This window comes from Callorhinchus milii, unplaced genomic scaffold (genome assembly GCF_018977255.1).
Source record: "Callorhinchus milii isolate IMCB2004 unplaced genomic scaffold, IMCB_Cmil_1.0 Scaffold3, whole genome shotgun sequence".
NCBI classification, from domain to species: domain Eukaryota; kingdom Metazoa; phylum Chordata; class Chondrichthyes; order Chimaeriformes; family Callorhinchidae; genus Callorhinchus; species Callorhinchus milii.
The window spans coordinates 83,206,746-83,226,106 of record NW_024704744.1 but is presented as its reverse complement, the minus strand read 5'-3'; the positions used below and the strand labels follow the sequence as shown (position 1 = coordinate 83,226,106).

At 41.0% G+C, this 19,361-nt stretch overlaps 1 protein-coding gene across 1 annotated transcript in view; it reads right to left on the bottom strand.

Annotated features, from left to right (window-relative positions):
• LOC103177964 (polyribonucleotide nucleotidyltransferase 1, mitochondrial) overlaps positions 1-19,361 on the bottom strand; it is a 36,756-nt gene that overhangs the window by 4,742 nt on the left and 12,653 nt on the right. Inside the window, exons 6-16 of the mRNA XM_042333152.1 lie at positions 13,395-13,497; positions 12,324-12,394; positions 11,392-11,428; positions 8,772-8,838; positions 8,593-8,682; positions 8,051-8,104; positions 7,110-7,219; positions 6,948-7,019; positions 4,972-5,035; positions 4,123-4,206; positions 3,196-3,279 (exon numbers count right to left, since the gene is read on the bottom strand). Coding sequence (XP_042189086.1) covers positions 3,196-3,279; positions 4,123-4,206; positions 4,972-5,035; positions 6,948-7,019; positions 7,110-7,219; positions 8,051-8,104; positions 8,593-8,682; positions 8,772-8,838; positions 11,392-11,428; positions 12,324-12,394; positions 13,395-13,497 — 836 coding nt within the window. The remainder of the gene's footprint in view (positions 1-3,195; positions 3,280-4,122; positions 4,207-4,971; positions 5,036-6,947; positions 7,020-7,109; positions 7,220-8,050; positions 8,105-8,592; positions 8,683-8,771; positions 8,839-11,391; positions 11,429-12,323; positions 12,395-13,394; positions 13,498-19,361) is intronic.

The window sequence follows — 19,361 nt, the reverse complement described above, 5'->3', positions numbered from 1 at the left end:
CTGTGCTGTCCACAACACAGAAAAAAGCCCTCGTCAAAGTAACAAATTAAATTCTGTCCATCTGCGACCAGGGCTACCTCTGCCTCCTTGTCCTTTCTGCTGTTTTCGAAACCATCGACCACTCTATCCTTATCAACTGCCTTTCGCCTCACCTCAACCTTCATGGCTTCATGGATCCTACCTCTCACACCGCCCCCCCACTTCATCTCCACAAACGGTTTCTCCTCCAGCCCCCACACCATCTCATGTGGCATATCCTTGGTCCCCTCCTCTTCAATATCTACATGTTCCCTCTTGGTGACATCATCTGCAGATATGGGGTCAACTTCCACATGTATGCAGATGACACCCAATTCCACCTCTCTGCCTCCACCCTTGACTCCAGGACCACTGCTATCCTGACAGAATGTCTTGGATGAGAGCTAACTTTCTTCAGTTGAATGTCAACAAGACCGAGGCTCTCCTGATTGGCTCCCGTCAGCGCCTCCTCACCTCAGGCACTGACAGCATCACTATCCATGGTTGCTCACTCCACCTTGCTAAACCAGTCTGGAACCTTGGCTTCTTGTTTGACCCTCAACTATCCTTTCTACCCCATATCTGTGCCATGACCCACTCTGCCTTCCCCCACCTCCGTAACACTGCCCGGCTCCGCCACTGTCTCACACCGCAGGCCGCCAAAACCGTCATACATGCTTTCATTACATTGAGGCTCGACTAATCAAATTCAATGCTTGTCGGTCTCCCGAACTCCTCCCTCCACGGGCTGCAGATCATCCAGAACTCTGCAGCCTGGGTTCTCTCCCACACTAGGCTCCACAATCCTATCACCCCATCCTCGCCCATCTCACAGAGGATATAGTTCAAGATCCTGGTCCTCACCTTCAAAGCCCTCCATGGTCTTGCTCCCCCCTATCTCTGCGACCTCCTTACCTCCTACCATCCTGCTCGCTCCCTCCACTCAGCGGGCTCCGGTCTGCTTCACATTCCCCGCCTCGCTCGCCCCACTATTGGTGGATGTGCCTTCTGCCACTCTGCCCCCACCCTCTAGAACTCCATCCCCCAGTTCCTCTGCCTGCCCCCTCCTTTGGTCCTTCAAGACCAATCTCAAGACCCTCCTCTTCGACTGTGCTTTCAATCTCCCTGCCCTCCAGAGTATACAAACCAAGCTGAGATTTCTATACATCACTCTGCATGGAAATCCCAGAGTTAGATTGTTGGAATGGAATGCGCACTCCCTCCCCGGAAGAACGTATCCTTCTTACCCAATTCATGAAAATATTAGACGCAAGTTGGCTAGAGCCAAGGCTTGGGGACCCCAGAATGTGTGTTGGGGTACTGCTGCAGTCTAATCAAATAAAACCGCATAGCTGGCCATTGATGTTGCTGTCTGGCACACTTTCCCACTGCTTGTCCAACTAGGACCACCCTACCCATTAGGGCTTTGGCTTGAAGGATTAACAGGAGCTGAGTGACTGGTCTGCCCTTCCAGGTCCTGCTGATGTGCTGTCATCAGCAATGTCTTGCAATACTGCGGACCTGCCTGGGTCAGGAGCCGAACTAGAAACAGTGGGAGGGTGTGCTCGATTCTGACATTCCATTGCCAGGGATGTCACTTGGAACAAGTTCAGCTCCAAGGAGACCCTGCTTACCTCCTCTCCAAGAGGATAGTCACTAGTTGGTCGTTCGACAGCCGACAAGCGCAGGTTTGAGCCCTTAATAGGTGGATGGTAGGTACAAGGAACTCCCTGCAAGCTTCCTAGGGGGCAACAAATCTCAACATGAATTGCATCACAGCATTGCCACCATCTTCCTGTCCATAGTTCAAAGTGAGAGATAGCCCAGTCAAAATGTGAGGGTCGATTATTCTGTCAGCCAATCAAGACCAGAGCAAGCAAAACTGCTAATAATAAAAAAAGGTCATATTACTTGTAAGCCTTTTTGACTCTTGATGTAATATTCTAACTCTGTAACCAAGGCTCTTTTAAAATGCAAGATTCAGCCCTGCTACAGGCTACATTACTGTGTTCAACATTTAGACCTTTGACTTAGCTATAGTGGATAAAATGATTGAGACATTACATTCTCTGTTACTAAATAGTTGAAATCTTCTTGGTCAACCAAATGTTAAACCTGGTTAGATCAAGGTGGCTTTGTCAGATTCATTAATTTATTTTGATTCTGATAAGGAAGCTGGTCAGCCAAGCTAAGATATTAAATCTGAAATGGGAATATGATGCAAGACTATTTAGAACTTTTTCAGAATCACTAAATTATCAATTCTTAGATATTGTAATGATCTCCCTAAGTCACTTAACCTTCTGGGAATTTTTAATCTTTTAACATTGAACAAGTGGTGCCTGTATTAGATAGATATATACTGAACTGATATTCACTACCTAGTTTCATATATTCTGAACATTACTGAGATATAACAGATCACATTTTCTTATAATATGCAGAGAATTTAAAATTGCACACGGGCATCTTTTACAGCAACAGAATGTCTGCAAGAGAATTTCTGCTGCAAATCCAATAACATTTAGCTAAAAGAATGGAATATTTTTAGATTTTAAGATTCTGTTTATGAACACACTAAAATATTGTAACTTTTTACATCATTAAGTATCCCAATAGTAATTTTAATAATCGCTGAACACAATTTTAAATCCCACGCTCCTTTTGCAATAGATAGCTACAAAGTTAGTGATTGATAATATAGGGCAATACTGTACCAAAATATGCATTATAGTGAAGAACTGCTACATTACCAGTTTGGAATTTGAACAGTGTATATTTTACTGTAATGTAACAACATGTACATTGTTGTCCACTTTCTTTGCAACACACATTATTACGACTTGTAATCTTTGTTCTAGAATTACCTCCACAATCCAGGGAGCGTTATGAACTTTGTTACTTTCTCTCCATCCCTGTACCACATCCCATATCCTGAGAAGGGGCTATAGAAAAACGCAAGCTCCCATGTCTCTCTGCTGGTGCCCATCCAAATATTACATTGCAGACTCATTACTTGCAAGCAGTAATATAAACAGACCAATGTAAAGAAAGCATAAATATAGAATGGAACAGTATTTCGTGTTTTTTATGTGTAAATTTCTGAACAATCCCACAAATTAGGTGTCGAAAGTTGCAATATTCTCGAACTCCAAACAAGATAAAGGACCTTCTTACCTGTTTCAGCCCGAAGTTTCCTTAGATTGTACCCTCCTGGGCCAACAAATCTTGCCCTTTTTGACAATGGTACCTGCACAGTTTCTGGCAAATACATGAATAGGAACATTACTGTTGTAATTTGTACATAGAGCAAAAGTGTACACCAGGAAATGCTCAACGCATAAAACAACGAAACACCATGAATAATCAACTTAAATTTTAAAATATAAAAATATTTAAAATGTAAAATTTTAAAATATATAAAATGTAGACAACACAAATATGATCAGCTCATGGACGAATGATGCTATTTCATATTATTCTTTGTAAGCATCAGTTCAATGTTTGTGCAGCAGATTTGTGCTAAAAATGTAGTACAATTCAACTTTAGGCAACTTTGATTCCGAGCCCTGCTTCCCCCTCTCCCCAAAAAAACACCTCTAGGAGATGGTTTCAGAATGACATCAATGCTGTTAGCTGCACTACAAAAAAATATATTTTTTAATGTTATAAGACAGCACTAAGATTAGAAAGTTAAGCTGGTTTGTCATCAGTTAGCTTCCATTACACACAACAACAACTTGCATTTATATAGCACCGTTTCCTCAGGATACCTCTGAGCTTAACTTAGTGCATGTCCGTAGTTTTGCTCTGCCCCAAGAGACATCAATTCAGAGCAAGTCTTATCAAACCAGTTTCCAATTCGAAATCACTCTCCTGCTCGAACATGACTTCACTAGTGTAAAAGGGAAGTCTGCTAATTTGCAATTCACTGACAAATGTGATGTTTTATGATTTCGGCATATTTTCAAAGGCCCTCCAAAATGTATCATGCATTAAAGCTATTTTCACTGCAGGGATCATCACTTCATTCAGTAAATTAATGTTTCAGTAAAGTGTGTAAAACAGCACATGAATTTCATTTTTTTTAAAAAAAAGACTTACCTACTACTGGCCCATTTTCTTTCCTACTTGCTCTGGGTTTGGCAATTTTTTTATTCATTATGTTTAAGATTTCCTTCTTGGCAACTAATTTTTAAAAAAGACAGATCAGTCATGGTCAGTCAATCCTGCAGATTGCAACTCAAATTACAGCTACAACACCACTACACCAGTGTAAAAGGGAATAAAAAAATGCTCTGTCGCAGTGAGTAAAGCAAACCAGATGTTAGGATGTATCAAAAGAGCAATAGCAAGCCAAAGTACTGGGGTAATCCCACAACTGTATAAATCAATGGTGAGTACTGTGTACAGTTCTGGTCACCACAGTACAAAAAGGATATGGGAGAAATCAAGAGGAGGGAAACCAGAAAGATTGAGGGAATGGAGGAATTGGACAATGAGGAGCGACTAACTGAATTGGGCATGTTCACACTGGAAAAGAGAAGATTGAGAGGAGAAATGATTGCTGTATTTAAGATTTTAAAGGGGCAAGACAATATAGATCATGACAGGCTCTTTCAACTAGTCCAGAATAGTAAAACCAGAGGACTGCGATTGGAGGGGGGTAAATTCAGAATGAATCTACAGAAACACTATTTCATTGAGCGACTTGTAAACCTATGGAACAGGCTCCCTAGGGAGACAGTTGAAGCAAGAAATGTTGATTCCTTCAAACACAAATCAGATAGTTTTCTTTTAGGAAATAACATTATGGGATATAGTACATAGCTAGTTTGGGACAAATGTGCACGGGACCGCCAGGAAGATGGAAGAAGAACTATATGGACCTGTTTTTTTATCGTCTAGCATGTCTTATGTTCTTATAACACAAATCGCTATTAGTAACTTTACCTGAAGCTTGCTGTATAGCTTCCATCACAATTTTCAGAGGCAATCCTGAAATTTTAATATCTGCCTAGAGAAAGATAAATTATAGACTTCAATGAAGCATGATAAATATTGTTGCTTCAAAATTGTGTCAAACATTCTGTATGATATATATCCATCATTTGCACAGTGTATAGGAAACCTTGTTCTAATGCAGCTGGCTGAGTCCAATGTTTCACTATAGGTGAGGTGGCCGACTTTTGGGTCATCAGGTCGCGGCTGATGTCACTTTGCAAGTGACGTAAGCAACAATCTGATGACCTGGAAGTCGGGAATATTTTTTAGCATGGGAAGCTGACTATCATCAAGGTGGTGTTATTGATGCTTAGTACTAACAGAATAAATAACATGAGATACTACTTGAGTAACCTGTAATACAGGACTCAAATACATTTTGCACAGAATTGTATAAAACAATGTCAAGGAATAAGACCATTTCACCTAATCAGTCTGCGTTGGTATTTATACTCCACAAGATCTTACACCTCCTATTCTCCTCTCTTATACCCATTTACCTCAAGTACGCTTCAAGTTTTCTCTTAAATACATTGATGCTTTTTACTTCAACTACAACATCCAGCAGTGAGTTCCACATTTTCACCACCCTCTGCGTAAAGACTTTCCTCCAAAACATCTTATTAAATATACTATATCATCATATACTGGGACTGTGCGCAATTGGCTGCCATGTTTCGCCCACATAGTAAACAGTCACTCCACTTCACAGTATATTCTGTGAAGCGATTTGAGATGTCTCAAAGACGCGATAAGACGCTATATCAAATGCAAGGATTATTATTACTACTGGCTATCTTATATTTATGCACCCTAATTGTAACCAGTATAGCATTTATAATAAATGCTTTGAGATGTCTTGAAAACGTGAAAAGAGCTATTTCAAATGCAAGGATTATTATTATTTTATTAAATAATAATTCTTGCATTTGATATAAAACCTATAACCTTTAAACATCAAGTACTTCACCAGTAACTGCCATTGAATGTACCAACTATTATAATAATGCTTGCATTTGATATAGCGCCTTATCATGCCTTCGAGACATCTAAAGCGCTTCACAGAATATACTATAAAGTGAATTTACTGTATGCTTTGTGGGTGAAATGCGGCAGTCAATGTCAATGTTCAACTATGATCTCCCTTCCCCACCTTTGTCTAAAAGGGCAATCTATAAAAGTGTAAGTGTTGTGAATTCACCTGCCCTCAAATCCCAGAAAGACCATTAATCGTAAGTCAATGTTCCATTGCACTGACTTCTACTTTGCCCACTACAGAAAGGTAATTCACCAAGAAGGTTGCTACAGCATCATAATAATCATAATCCTTACATTTGATACAGTGCCTTTAACATCAGAAGGATGTCTCAAAGTATTTCATAGGGAATACATGTACACACACGCATATATATATATGTGAAATATATGTAAAGTGGTGTCCCATGTGTTTTATGGGCAAACTTGTCCTGTCCAAAAACTGAACCCCACATTTCTTTCTGTGATAGGTATCCCTCATAAATCCACTGTCAATGCATTTTTTAAACAAAAATGAAGACATCTTTTCAATTCCTAAAGACAAATTTATAAACTGGACATGAAGGAGGGGACAGCGGAACTTTCCAAACAAGGTCTGATACTGATGTGCACATGTCTTACCTACACTTACCTTATCCCCCCCTTTCCCCATGCAATTGCTACTTTAGATTTTCTAAAAAATAATAATTTCTCCACATTCTGAGCTTTATCCAGAAGCGATTACCCGGCTGAAATAATGAAATGCAAGCCTTTACTTTCCAGTTTTCCTCTCAGCAATATCATCTGAAATAGAACTCACCAGGAGTCGGGCCCTGAATCACATCCTACCACATCCATGCTTGACAAAGTGATGGTCTGTCCCATCATATCAAAATGAGGGTTGCATTTACCTGTAAAGCAGTGATTCCTTTGCTGGTACCTGCCATCTTAAAGTCCATATCTCCATTGTAATCCTCAATACCCTGCAAGAGTCACAAAAGCAAGCTTGTCCCACACATGAACTTTTCAAGTCAATACAAAAATAGCAATTCTGTGAAAGAAAAAAAACCAACCAAAATATCAGTGAGAAGACGATAATCTTCAATTTCCGTCGGCGTCTCCTGGTTTGGTTTTGTGATAAGACCAATAGCTACGCCAGCCACAGCGGATGAAGTTGGAACACCTGGCAGATAAATAAACAAGCATGGAGATTAAAATAATTTGCAAACTCCTGCAGTAGAGAAGACGTACATAAAATAATTGGTCCGGTACTATGTCAACAGCTATAAAAAATTAACATGAATATGACTGCATGAAGAATTTTGTGCAGTGCAGATACTGCTGGAGCAGAATATGAACTGGACTGTTGCCAACACCACAATAACTCAACACAACTTCAGTTCAGAACTCATTGGAATCCCTCCTGATTTTCCTTAAAAAACAAGTACATTCACCCTTTGTTTTAAAAACAATTGTTCTGAAAAACTGAAACCAACTTCTTTTTTTGAGGGGGAAGGAATATTTATTATAAAAACCTACCTAACTAAAAGATGCTGCAAGATGGAAAAATGCAATTCTATTTCTTGGGTTTCTTTTTCTATCTATTAAATATTTTTTTTAAAAAAAATTCAGTTTACTTTTTATAATAAACAAACTTTCCTCCTTGCCTTAAATTTTTTTATCCAACCACTTCCCCCTTAAAGGTGTCCGAGTTCTTTTTCTTTCTACCTCCCCGTGGGCACATTCATCATTAAGTGGCTCTTAAGAGTGAGCCTTCACTGTGTATTAGCAATTCAACTGTGGAGGCATTGTAGCAAAAGCTCCAGATCTCACTCGATGTCCACACACTTTCAGTAAAAATCTTGTGTTTGTAATCAGGAGCAGGACCAGCTGATTTCCCCCACCCTTACCCGGAGGAACAGAGACCAATTGCAATGCCCTAGCTGCTGCTAAACAAGCTCAGAGCAACATTCAGTACCTGATCCCTCTGGTCTGTATGCAGCGATTACTTTACCTGCATCCATGAGCGCCATACTTCCAGCACATACTGAAGCCATAGAAGATGAACCTAGATAATTACAAAAAACCCCAGCTCAATGGCTATCGCATGGACAACACTCATATCGTCAAAATGAAAGAACAATATAATAATCCTTATATTAATAATAATCCTTGCATTTGGGATCACACCTCTTACGTCAGGACCAAATGCAAGGATTATTATTAATGTAAGATATACACAGCACACACTGTAAAGTGCAGTGACTGTGTTTTGTGGACGAATGCAGCAGCCAATATGCGCACAGCAACATCTCACAATCACTCAGCCATGGAATGAATAACCAATTTTATTTGAAAGACTGTCAGCCAAGACACCCGGGGAAGAGATGCTCCCTTCTCTTTTTGAATAGTGTCATGGCCTGCTAGAGAGTGAGCCACTTTCATCTGGTTTGCAGAAGCATGCGTGCCTTGGAAGACTGGTAGGTGACTGGGCACTGGTGGAGAGATTGGCAGGCGAAAAAGGAGAATACAATTCAGCCGAATTGATTGACGTACCATTAGATTCAAGAACTTCTGCTGTTACTCTTATCGTAAATGGAAATTCTTTAGGAATAATGGGCTTCAGTCCTTTTTCTGCAAGAGCACCTGTATTTGAAACAATTTTAACAAGTTGAGGGAGTTGTTTAAAATCACGAAACCTCTGTGAATTAAATTGAATGATTCATTTTCCTCACCATGACCAAGCTCCCTCCTATTCTGACCAGTTAATTTTCCAATCTCATTTGTTGCGTAGGGTGGAAACTGAAATAACAAGAAATAACAAGGAGGCGTTTCAAAGAAACATGATCGATAGGTTACAAATACCTATCTTCGAATTGAATCTTTGAGAATTGTCAGGATCCCTCAGCCATTTCTCAAAACTTTGCAGCTCAACCAAAGCTGTTGAGCAATTCCTCAGCTCAAGGTGACTCACAAGTTTTATTTGCATCAGATTGCTGGCTGTAGAACACAACTGCACTTGGCAGTATTCCCTACATTGCATGTATATGCTTCATGGGTCACTGGTAATATTTGCTATTAATAGTGTGTTAATGGACACACATAATTGGATTGACAAGTAATGCATGGCATGAGTCAAAATTGGAACTGCATTAAGTAATTAGTACATGTGCAGTCTGAAAGCTCCAAATGTCGTTGATATATTACTTGACTGTACCCTCAATTACTCTGCCAATTAACTAGCTTTAATTACACAATTGTGCATTTTCCTTGTATTGTTTTCAAACACTGCCAATGGCAATTTCATGGATGCTTACAGTCATAGGGTATTGACAATTCGGTCCAGGTCACATCAAGGCTTCACCTGGGACTCTCTTCTGAAGTCATTTAAACAAAAAGTATGAATATCGGAGTCGAAAGAATGGATGAGAGTGATGGGTCGTATCCTCATTTATTCTTTTGGAGAAGGGGGGAAATATTTCACTTTCTTTAATAATAATACTTACAGAAAATTCTGTGAAACACTGATGTGAAATGCACTGTACCAAATACAAAGTTTATTACTATTGCTATATTATATATAGTAATAATAATCCTTGCACCTTATCACATCAAGAAGTGTCAAAGCGCTTCACAGAATATAGTGAATTTACCGTATTTTTGTAGGTGAAACACGGCAGCCAATTGAGCACAGCAGTGTCCCACAAACAGTCATGGATTGAGTGAACAAATTATTTTTATTTATTTTGAAGGAATTAATACCCCCGGATAAGCTATCCTCCAATTGACTAACAACCAGGTTCCTACTTACTGCTAGGTGAACAGAGGCGTGTGGAGTAAGGAAACTTGTCCAACCTTTCACCCTGCCAGGAACTGAACTCAGATCCTCTCACTTGCGAGGCGAGCACTCTAACCTACAGGACTTTCTCTCAAATGGTGTGCTTGGTGGGGAAGAAAGTCTAAGGAGACTACTTTCTCTTCAAAGTGCTCCTATTTATACAGTAAATTAAAACTGTTACGTGTCCCACCTTCTGTTTTGCTAAGGCATTTGCATGTCAACAACAAATTGCCTTTATATAATGCCCTTCACACAGCAGTGTCTCTCAGACAATCACTCTTTCCATTAGATTTGTAATTGTTAAAAACAATTGAAGGTTAATTCCACTGTGAATATTGCTTTATCAGTTTGCTATGTTCAACAGTTCAGCTAATTAAATCTAAATAACCAACAAACAAAGAGCTGCACCTCCCTCATCAGTCGGTACATTGGAGCACTTAAAACAGCTTAATTCAAAAGCACTCGAATGTAGCAAATGGTAGCACAAGGGAAATGCAGAAGCAATAATTATCAGGAGTAACTAGTCTCTGAGGAATTTATACATAGATATTGTATAGACAATAGCCTATAATAACATTGGGAATAATTTAAACTTTAGTTTGTAAACCACTAAGAGATGTTTATTTTCTGTCAAAGTGTTATATAAATGCAAGTTATTATCAGTATAAAAATATATTGATGGGCTAAGCCTATGAAAGGGTCATTACCATGTGCATAGAGTCTTGTTAGAACTATCACTGTAGAATCTTCAATGTCATATAGTGTCAAAGTATTTTTAATAATCCCTAACTTTTATGCAATAATCTTTGCATTTTATATGAACATTAATATGAAAAAATAGGAAAAACATTATTTATATTCATAGAGAAAACATTGTATAAATAGCAGAGAAAAGTGGTTAACTGTAAAATATCAAATACCAGGAAAAATAATTTACATGTTATTCAGCTCAACATCGACACTGTTTTTCACCATTTCACTGCTCCCAACATGAAGTTATATTACAAAGGATCTGTAAGCTAACAATTTGTTTCTCAATTGGCTACTAGTTGGTATTCACATATAATAGCCATGTCCAGTATATTGTGAGTTTTGGAGCCCTAGTATGTCAATGCACAACATTTGATTCTAATAAGGGAAAGTGGAGTTCCCATTTCTGAAAGCTTCCTTTCTTTAATGCTCAGAGAAACTGGACAAAAGTTGAAGTAGCTTTTCTCTCCCATCCCTCTTTTAAAAATCTTCTGCCAGTTATAATGATGATGGAACACATTTAACAGGTCAAGAGATGTGCAGTTGTGCAGTGGAGAGGGGAAAGAGCTTCCTTTGTGAGTAACAATCTCAACAATAAAAACGTAATTACAGACCCAAGCCATACAAGTTTTGTGCAACTTACAAAAATCATAATTGTTTTTAGTAAAATATATTGTGAATCAATATGAAAATCAAATTAAGAGTGTACAAAATGCACCTTAGTGTAGTAATTAGGAACAGAGTGGATAAAGAAAGATCCATCTTACCTCATAATGCAACATGAAATTTTTCTCCTTCACTCCACTGTAACATTAAATATCACAATCACATATCAGTTTCAACAAAATAGTGTCTCAACCACACACTTGGGATAAATCTGCAGTTAAACAATATGGTGCAGAGTAAAAAGTGTGTATATATGTGTGGTTGGGGAGATAAAGAAGTAGCTTTGGGGATTTCTCAAGAGGGTTAAAGTTAGAGTTGTCAATCACTCAAGCTCCAATACGTGAATGAATTAAAACTGTTATTGAGTTTTGGAGTGAGTAATAGGCAACTTTATGCTACAAATTCTGTCTTTCTTGGTTGCGCTAGAAATGAAGCACATTGTTTCGGCAGAATCTAACCACACTCTATCTGTTGTGGGAGTGATTGATACAGAGACTGGGTGATGCAAATGAGGAAGATATTCAGTTTCACAGTACTAATGTCCTTCACCACAATTTATCCAAAATTTATATTTTACAAATTTACATTTCCACAATGACTCCCACATTCACACACTAACACCACTACCAGCACTTGCTGGCAGGTATGCACCTATGTCAGGTTGATTCTTTATACTGCTATTGTTTCAATAACTAACTGATCCACACTATGTAACAGCAGGAAGTTGAGGAATTGGAGTTGGGGTGGATAAGAAAATAATGAAATTTACTGTTGAATGGTTTTAAAAAAAACTGAATGATTAGAATGAGGAGCCATCAACAGTTTCTGATCAAATGTTACACTTCAGTATCATGACTGTTCTTAAAAATATTTGCACGCTTTCTTGCGAACAAAAACCTTGAAAGTGTTTTTGATTATCTATCGCATATACACCCCCCAATTAGAATAGGTTTGCGAGACACAACCCAACTGCAAATCCCCAACTGATATCAAGAACAGTGAAATGAGGACCATGGAATGTAGCAGGACTTACCTTATGAGTGTGGTGATCAGATCAGACTTCACACCAGATTCTAGTGAATCAAACGTTACCGTACAAAGAACCTATTAAAAAAATCAGGAATAGAAGAAACTTTTAGGGAGTTTATAAAAAAAATGTATTTTTTATACATTTCAAGATTTTTGAAACAATGTTATGGTACAAGGTTATCAGGTGAAATGCAATCAAAATAATTTTCCTCATTGAATTTAGACAAAATCCACATTGATCTGACAAAACAAACGGACTGTTATAAACTCTTAGAACCCTTCAGGCAGCACAGACTGGTTTAACAGATTTAGACAAAGTTGAGTTGTGGAGCAGATTCTTGGCAGTGGCTCTGGAGCCAGTCAACAACCCAGTTATTAATAATAATAATCCATGTATTTGATGTAGATAAACTATCTATTTATTGCTAGATAAACAGAGGTGCGTGGCGTAAGGAAGCTTGCCCAATGTTTTGCCCAGACAGGAATCAAACCCAGGTCTTTTGCTTGCGAGGTGAGTTCTCTAACCACTGAGCTGCTAATGCATCTGGTGTTGATCTGGTCACATCTGTGATGCAAGTGTTGGGAGTCAGACATATGGAATTGTGGGGGGGGGAAAAAAATCAGCCATTTGGCTGATTTTCTTCCCCACCCTCCTCAGCTCCTAATAATAATCCTTGCATTTGATATAGCGCTTTTCACGTCTTCTAGATGTCCCAAAGCGCTTCACAGAATATACTGTAAAGTGAATTGACTGTATATTTGTGGGCGAACGCGGCAGCCAATTGTGCACAGCAATGTCCCACAAACAGTCGTAGATTAAAAATGACCAATTTACTATTGTTTTTTGTTTTTGGAGGGATTATTATTAGGCGTGTGGAGTAAGGAAACTTGCCCAAGGTTTCGCCCTGTCTGGAATTGAACCCAGGTGTCTCACTTGCAAAGCGAGTGCTCTAACCACTGAGCTACAGGACTCCTACTCCCAGCTCAGGTGCCCATTCAGCATGTCAAGCGTTTTGAGACATAAAAGTGTAAGCGTACATTGCTTAAGGTGCAACTGTAGATATTCGTTCAGTACCTGTGTCTGTCCCCTCTGAAACAATGCAGATCCATGAAGAGGTTTATAAAGATCAACCTCACAATTAATGTTCCTAAGAGATGTCAAGTCTCTACCATCGCACCTACAACACAACGAAAAAGAGATTAAATCTTCAAGACCAGCAGCATTTCATTAGCAAATACTAAAGCACAATGTCCTGTATATGCGCCACACTATATAAAAAAAAGTTAAATTTGGAGAATAATTTTTTCAGAAAATAAAACATGGAACAAGAATAGGTCAATGGGTCAAACATGTTTGCTCCCGCCACAACCATTCAAAACCTACTCTAACATGGACTTCTTCCACTCACTTTCTCCAGCACCTTGGGGAACATATTGCAATTTAAGATAATTGAACCCTAAAGATACCTCTAAAATAGTCAACAAATCTAGAACAAGAGGACAAAAATTCCAGCATTAAAAAGCTAGATTCCCCTCTCAACCTTCCAAAAAGAACAAGTGATAATGAGGAAACACAAGTCCTGGAATTGCCCTTGCAGCTTATCTCCAGTGTCTCAAATGTCTTCAAGTCTTTGAAACCTAAGATTAAAGACCTGTCTTCAAGTCTTTAAAATGCGACTAAAACTACCCATAATATTCTAAACATAGTATCATCAATGACATACAAGGTTAGAACAACTACTTGAAGTCGAATGCCCTCAAGACATAACTACTATTTGCTCAGCTTTCTAGATGCGACACGATCAAAACACTTTATTGATAAACCTAAAAGTGTATTTTAGTGTCAAGGGAGCAACAGATACAAGAATATAGTAATGAAAGCAGAAACTTGGCAGGAACTAGGGGGTGCAGCACTGAGATAGCACACTGTACTTTCAACTTTGGGACCCAACTTGAAATCACGGCCTAGACAAAGCAATTTCTCAAGGCTCTGTGCACTATTAGGAATTGTGACCTTCAAAGAGATATTTCTTTACAATTCTTTATATTTCTGCTGACAAAATAGTCAGATTATTAATATTAACATTAATGCCAGACAGATGAATCATTATATATTTTTTTCTATTATATTTATTTTTGGAACGCATCATGACAGATCCTGAAAAACTAAAATTCGGTGTCATTTTGTGCATTTCCATCTAGCTTTAAAGGAGTAAAATGTAATTTTGCAACACAACAGTGTGGCTTCTGATGCCACTTGACCCTTTTCGTTACATACTTTCCACTCTTTTGCTACCACATTCTTCCAATAGCACAACTTATTCCTTGACCAAGAGTGAAGCCAGTGACCCATTTTCCCAGTCACAGCGAAAAGACAGTAAAACCAACTAGAAAAAGGTGCAGAAGAATTATAGATATTTTCATCTTTTCCAAATGTTTCCAGCCTCCCTACGGGCACAGTGTCTTTCCTGTATCAGCACTTTCTGCTGGTGACAAAGACAGGAATGAGAACTCGCCATTTGAAGAACTAAAGGACCAAGCCATGTTTACTGACAATTCACTCATCAAAGGTTTGAAAATCTCCTGGGTAAAATAATATCAGGGTATCTCTGCGAGTTCAGAGACCATAGGAGAGATAATGAATACTTGCAATGGGACAGGATGATACATACATACTCCGGGTCTGTTTGCGGGACACTGCTGTGCACAATTGTATTACCAGTTTGCCTACAAATACAGTCACTCTGTTTCATAGTAAATCCTGTGAAGCACTTTGAGACAATGACAACATTGATAAGGCAATATGTTAAATGTAAGGATTATTATAATGCACAATGATGTGATAATAAGTTACGAGTATGTCATTTCCATAGGACCCAATGGGTTAAGATCAATTACAGTCATTTAAGTTGCCTATATAATGAGTTAAACTGGCATATCACACACGTTGCAGCCCATTTTCACAATATAAATTGCAACGCCAGGTCCTTTTGAATTGACCTGAGCCATAACTGATCAGAGAATACTTCCACTGGTTATTAAATGCAGTGATATTCTGCTCAGTTTTCAAGCACAATGAACCCTGTCCCTTGTGCCCACAGAATACAATAACTCGCATTTATATTGCACCCTTCATGCGGGATAGTCACTAAGCGGCAGACGTTGACAACCTGAGGGAGGTGACCCTAGGTACGGTTGAAGAGGAAAAGCTTCAGTTGTGATCTGAAGACAGCCAAAGAGGGGGGGAAAACTGCAGCAATCATAGATTTTCTTTGCTAAAAAACCTGCTATATAAATCCAAGTTGTTGTTGTTGGCACAAAAGTCCGTTCACATTGGCACGAAAGCCCATGCACGTTGGCGCGAAAGCCCACGCACGTTGGCGCGCGAGCCCTATTCGCTTTGGTGCAAAAGCCTGTTTGCAATTCCGTGAAAGCCCATACACAGTGACGCAAAAGTTCTTTCACATTGGCATGAAAGCCTGTGCAAATTGATGTGAAAGCCTCTTCACATTGGCGTGAAAGCCCATTTGCATTGACACGATTGCCCGCTCGCTTTGACTCGAAAGCCCGTTCGCTTTGGCACGAAAACTTGTTCACATTGTCGTCAAAGCCCGTTCCCATCGGTGAGAAAGCTGTTCTCATTGACGCAATAGACCGCTCCAGTGGCGGGCAAGCACGTTGGCAATGGCGGGCAAGCATGTTTGCATTGGCGGGCAAGCTGTTTCCGAATGTCCCGAAAGCCCATTTGTATTGACATGAAAGCCATTCTCATTGACGCAATAGTCTACTCGTCTTTGCGTGATAGCCCGTTTGCATTGACCCGATTGCTCGCTTGCTTTGGTACAAAAGCCCGTTCACATCAATGCAAGAGCCCATTCCCATCAACGCAGAAGCCCGTTCCCATTGACCCGAAAGCCATTCTCATTGATGCGATAGTCTGCTCGCAATGGCACAAAAGTCCGTTCCCATTGGCGCGAAAGCCCGTGTACATTGACTTGAAAACCCGCCCGCATTGGCGCAAAAGACCATTTGTATTTCCGTGAAAGTGAATACACAGTGACGCAAAAGCCTTTTCACATTGACGTGAATGCCCGTCCCCATTGCCGCGAAGCCCCTTTGCATTGACGCAATTGCCCGCTTGCATTGGCTCAAAAGCATCAGCGTGAAAGCCCGATTGCTTTGGTGTGAAAACTTGTCGTGAAAGTCAGTTCCCATTAGTGAGAAAGCCGTTCTCATCGACGCGATAGCCCGTTTACATTGATGCGATTGCGTGCTTGCTTTGGCGTGAAAGCTCGTTCACATTGGCACAAAAACTGGTTCACATTGGCTCTCAAGCTCGTTTGCATTGGCGCGAAAGCCTTTTTGTATTGGCGCGAAAGCCCGTTCCCCATTGATGTGAAAGCCCATTTGCATTTCCGTGAATGCCTGTTCACATTGCCGCGAAAGCCCATTCTCATTGGTGTGAAAGCCCGGTCGCATTGCTGCAAAGCCCCTACGCATTGGCGCCAAAGCCCGTTCCCCATTGATGTGAAAGCCCACTTTCATTGTCGTGAAAGCCCATATGTATTTCCGTGAAAGCCCGCTCACATTGGCGTGATTGCCTGCTTGTTTTGACTCGAGTGCCCATTCCCATTAACATGAAAGCCCGCTTGCATTGGTGTGAAAGCCCGCACAGGCCTCCGCATACCCGGGGCTGGCTGGCTGTTGAGTCAGAGTTCATAGGGTGTCTTCTCCACGTGGAATGCCCATGGCTGCGGAGGCTGGCGGGCTTGGAGGCGACACCCTATGAACTCTGACTCGCCAGCCTGCCCAGGGGGATGCGGAGGCCTGCGTGCAGACGCCCGTGAGCACGGGGTGGGGTCAGAGGCCCGGGGGCCGGTGAGCAGTGGGAAGGCATCGGGGTGACGGCTGGCGAGGCATTGGGACGAAAGCATCGATGTTAATCGGCTTTCGCGACAATGTTAATTGTGACAGCAAAGCCATAATGAGTTGCGTGATCCTCGCTGGACATCAAGCTAACTAATTTTGTGAACCATTTTGAGATGTTTTGCATGGTGAGGTTCAGTATCAAATGTTAGTTTTATTTTACTCAGTTCTAATGACAACATAGGATATGGTACAGTATATTACAATATGGTGCTGATTCCCCTTGACCCTCAGTTAGATGCATGTTTGCTAACTGTCCACAAGGTGGCTATATTGTTACATTATATGAATTTACAAGTTGATTCCTTCATCCAAGTTTACCAGCCTGATATGATATTCTGTTTAAAATAGTAGCAAGGTTATCCTGATTTCATACTTTTAGACTAACATAAATACTGTCGAATAATATTTGGACATACTTTCAGTACATTTCACTGTAGCTCAGTGGTAAGAGCACTCACGTTGCACACCACTGTCCCATCTCCAACCTACCCTTCCTTGCCAAAGTCCTGGAACATATTGTTGCAGGTCAACTTTGGTCACACCTCTCCCTCCATTCCCTCCTCGAGCCCCTGCAGTCTGGTTTTCGCGCTGCCCACGGCACAGAGACAGCGCTTGTCAAAGTTACAAACGACATTCTCTCTATCTGTGACCAGGGCTTCCTCTGGCTCCTCGTCCTCCTGGATCTCTCTGCCACTTTCGACACAGTCGACTACGCCATTCTTCTCAATTGGCTTTCCTCCCTCATCCATCTTAGTGGGATCGCACTCGCATGGTTCGAGTCCTATTTAACCAACCGCCTCCATTTCATCTCAGCAAATGGTTTCTCCTCCCGTCCCCGCCTGGTCACCTGCAGGGTACCCCAGGGCTCCATTCTTGGCCTCTTATTTTCCTTATCTATATGTTCCCTCTGGGCAATGTCATCTGCAGACATGGGGTAAACTTCCACATGTATGCGGATGACACACAAATCTATTTTGCCTCCTCCAGTACCAACTCCAGGTCCACCGATGTTCTATCAGCTTGTCTCGCAGACATCAAGGCCTGGATGAGTGCAAACTTCCTGCAGCTAAATATGGACAAGGCAGAAGGCACACTCCATTGGCTCCCGTCCTTGTCTTTACTCCTGCGGATCTAAACTCCTCAACCTCCCTGAGCTCTCCCTCAGATCGTATGAACCAGTGCACAACCCTAGCGTCTGGTTTGATCCCCAACTGTCCTTCCTCCCCCACATCTGGTCCCTCACCAGGACCACTTTCTTCTACCTCCACTACATTGTCCGCCTCCAACCGTTCCTTACCCCAAATGCAGCTGAAACCCTCGTGCATGCGTTTGGCACCTCCCGCTTGGATTACTCCTCTTCTCGCCAGTCTCCCCAGCTCCACCATTCACAGGATCCAGCTCATTCAAAACTCTGCTGCCCGCATACTGACCCGGACCAAACTCCGTACCCACATCTCACCAGTTCTGGCCAGGCTCCATTGGCTCCCCATCACCGAATGGATCGACTTCAAGATCCTCACACTGTTCAAATCCATTCATTCCCTGGAACCTCCCTATCTCTCTGATCTCCTCACTCTACCAATTGGCACTTCCGTTTGACTGTCACCGGCCTCTTGCTCGTCCCTCACACCCTCCCCCCCCACCACTATTGGAGGTCGTGCTTTCAGCTACTGTGCCCCAAGACTCTGGAACACTCTCCCTCAATCCCTCTGCCTTGCCCCCCCTTTCCTCTCTTTCAAGACCCGCCTGAAAACTTTCCCGTTTGACCATGCTTACAGCCACCTCCCTCCTCCTTGGAGTCAGGCTCCGCCACTGTTAAGTGCTCTGAGGTGCTACCCTGCATAGAGGACGCTGTATAAGTGGAAGTTGTTGTAGAGAGACCTGAGTTTGATTCCCGGGCAGGGTGAAACGTTGGGCAAGATTCCTTTCTCCACACGCCTAATAATAATCCCTCCAAAACCAAAAACAATAATAAATTGGTCATTTTCAATCTACGACTGTTTGTGGGACATTGCTGTGCGCAATTGGCTACCACTTTTTGCCTACAAAATATACAGTCAATTCACTTTACAGTATATTCTGTGAAGCACTTTAAGGCGTCTTAAATACATGA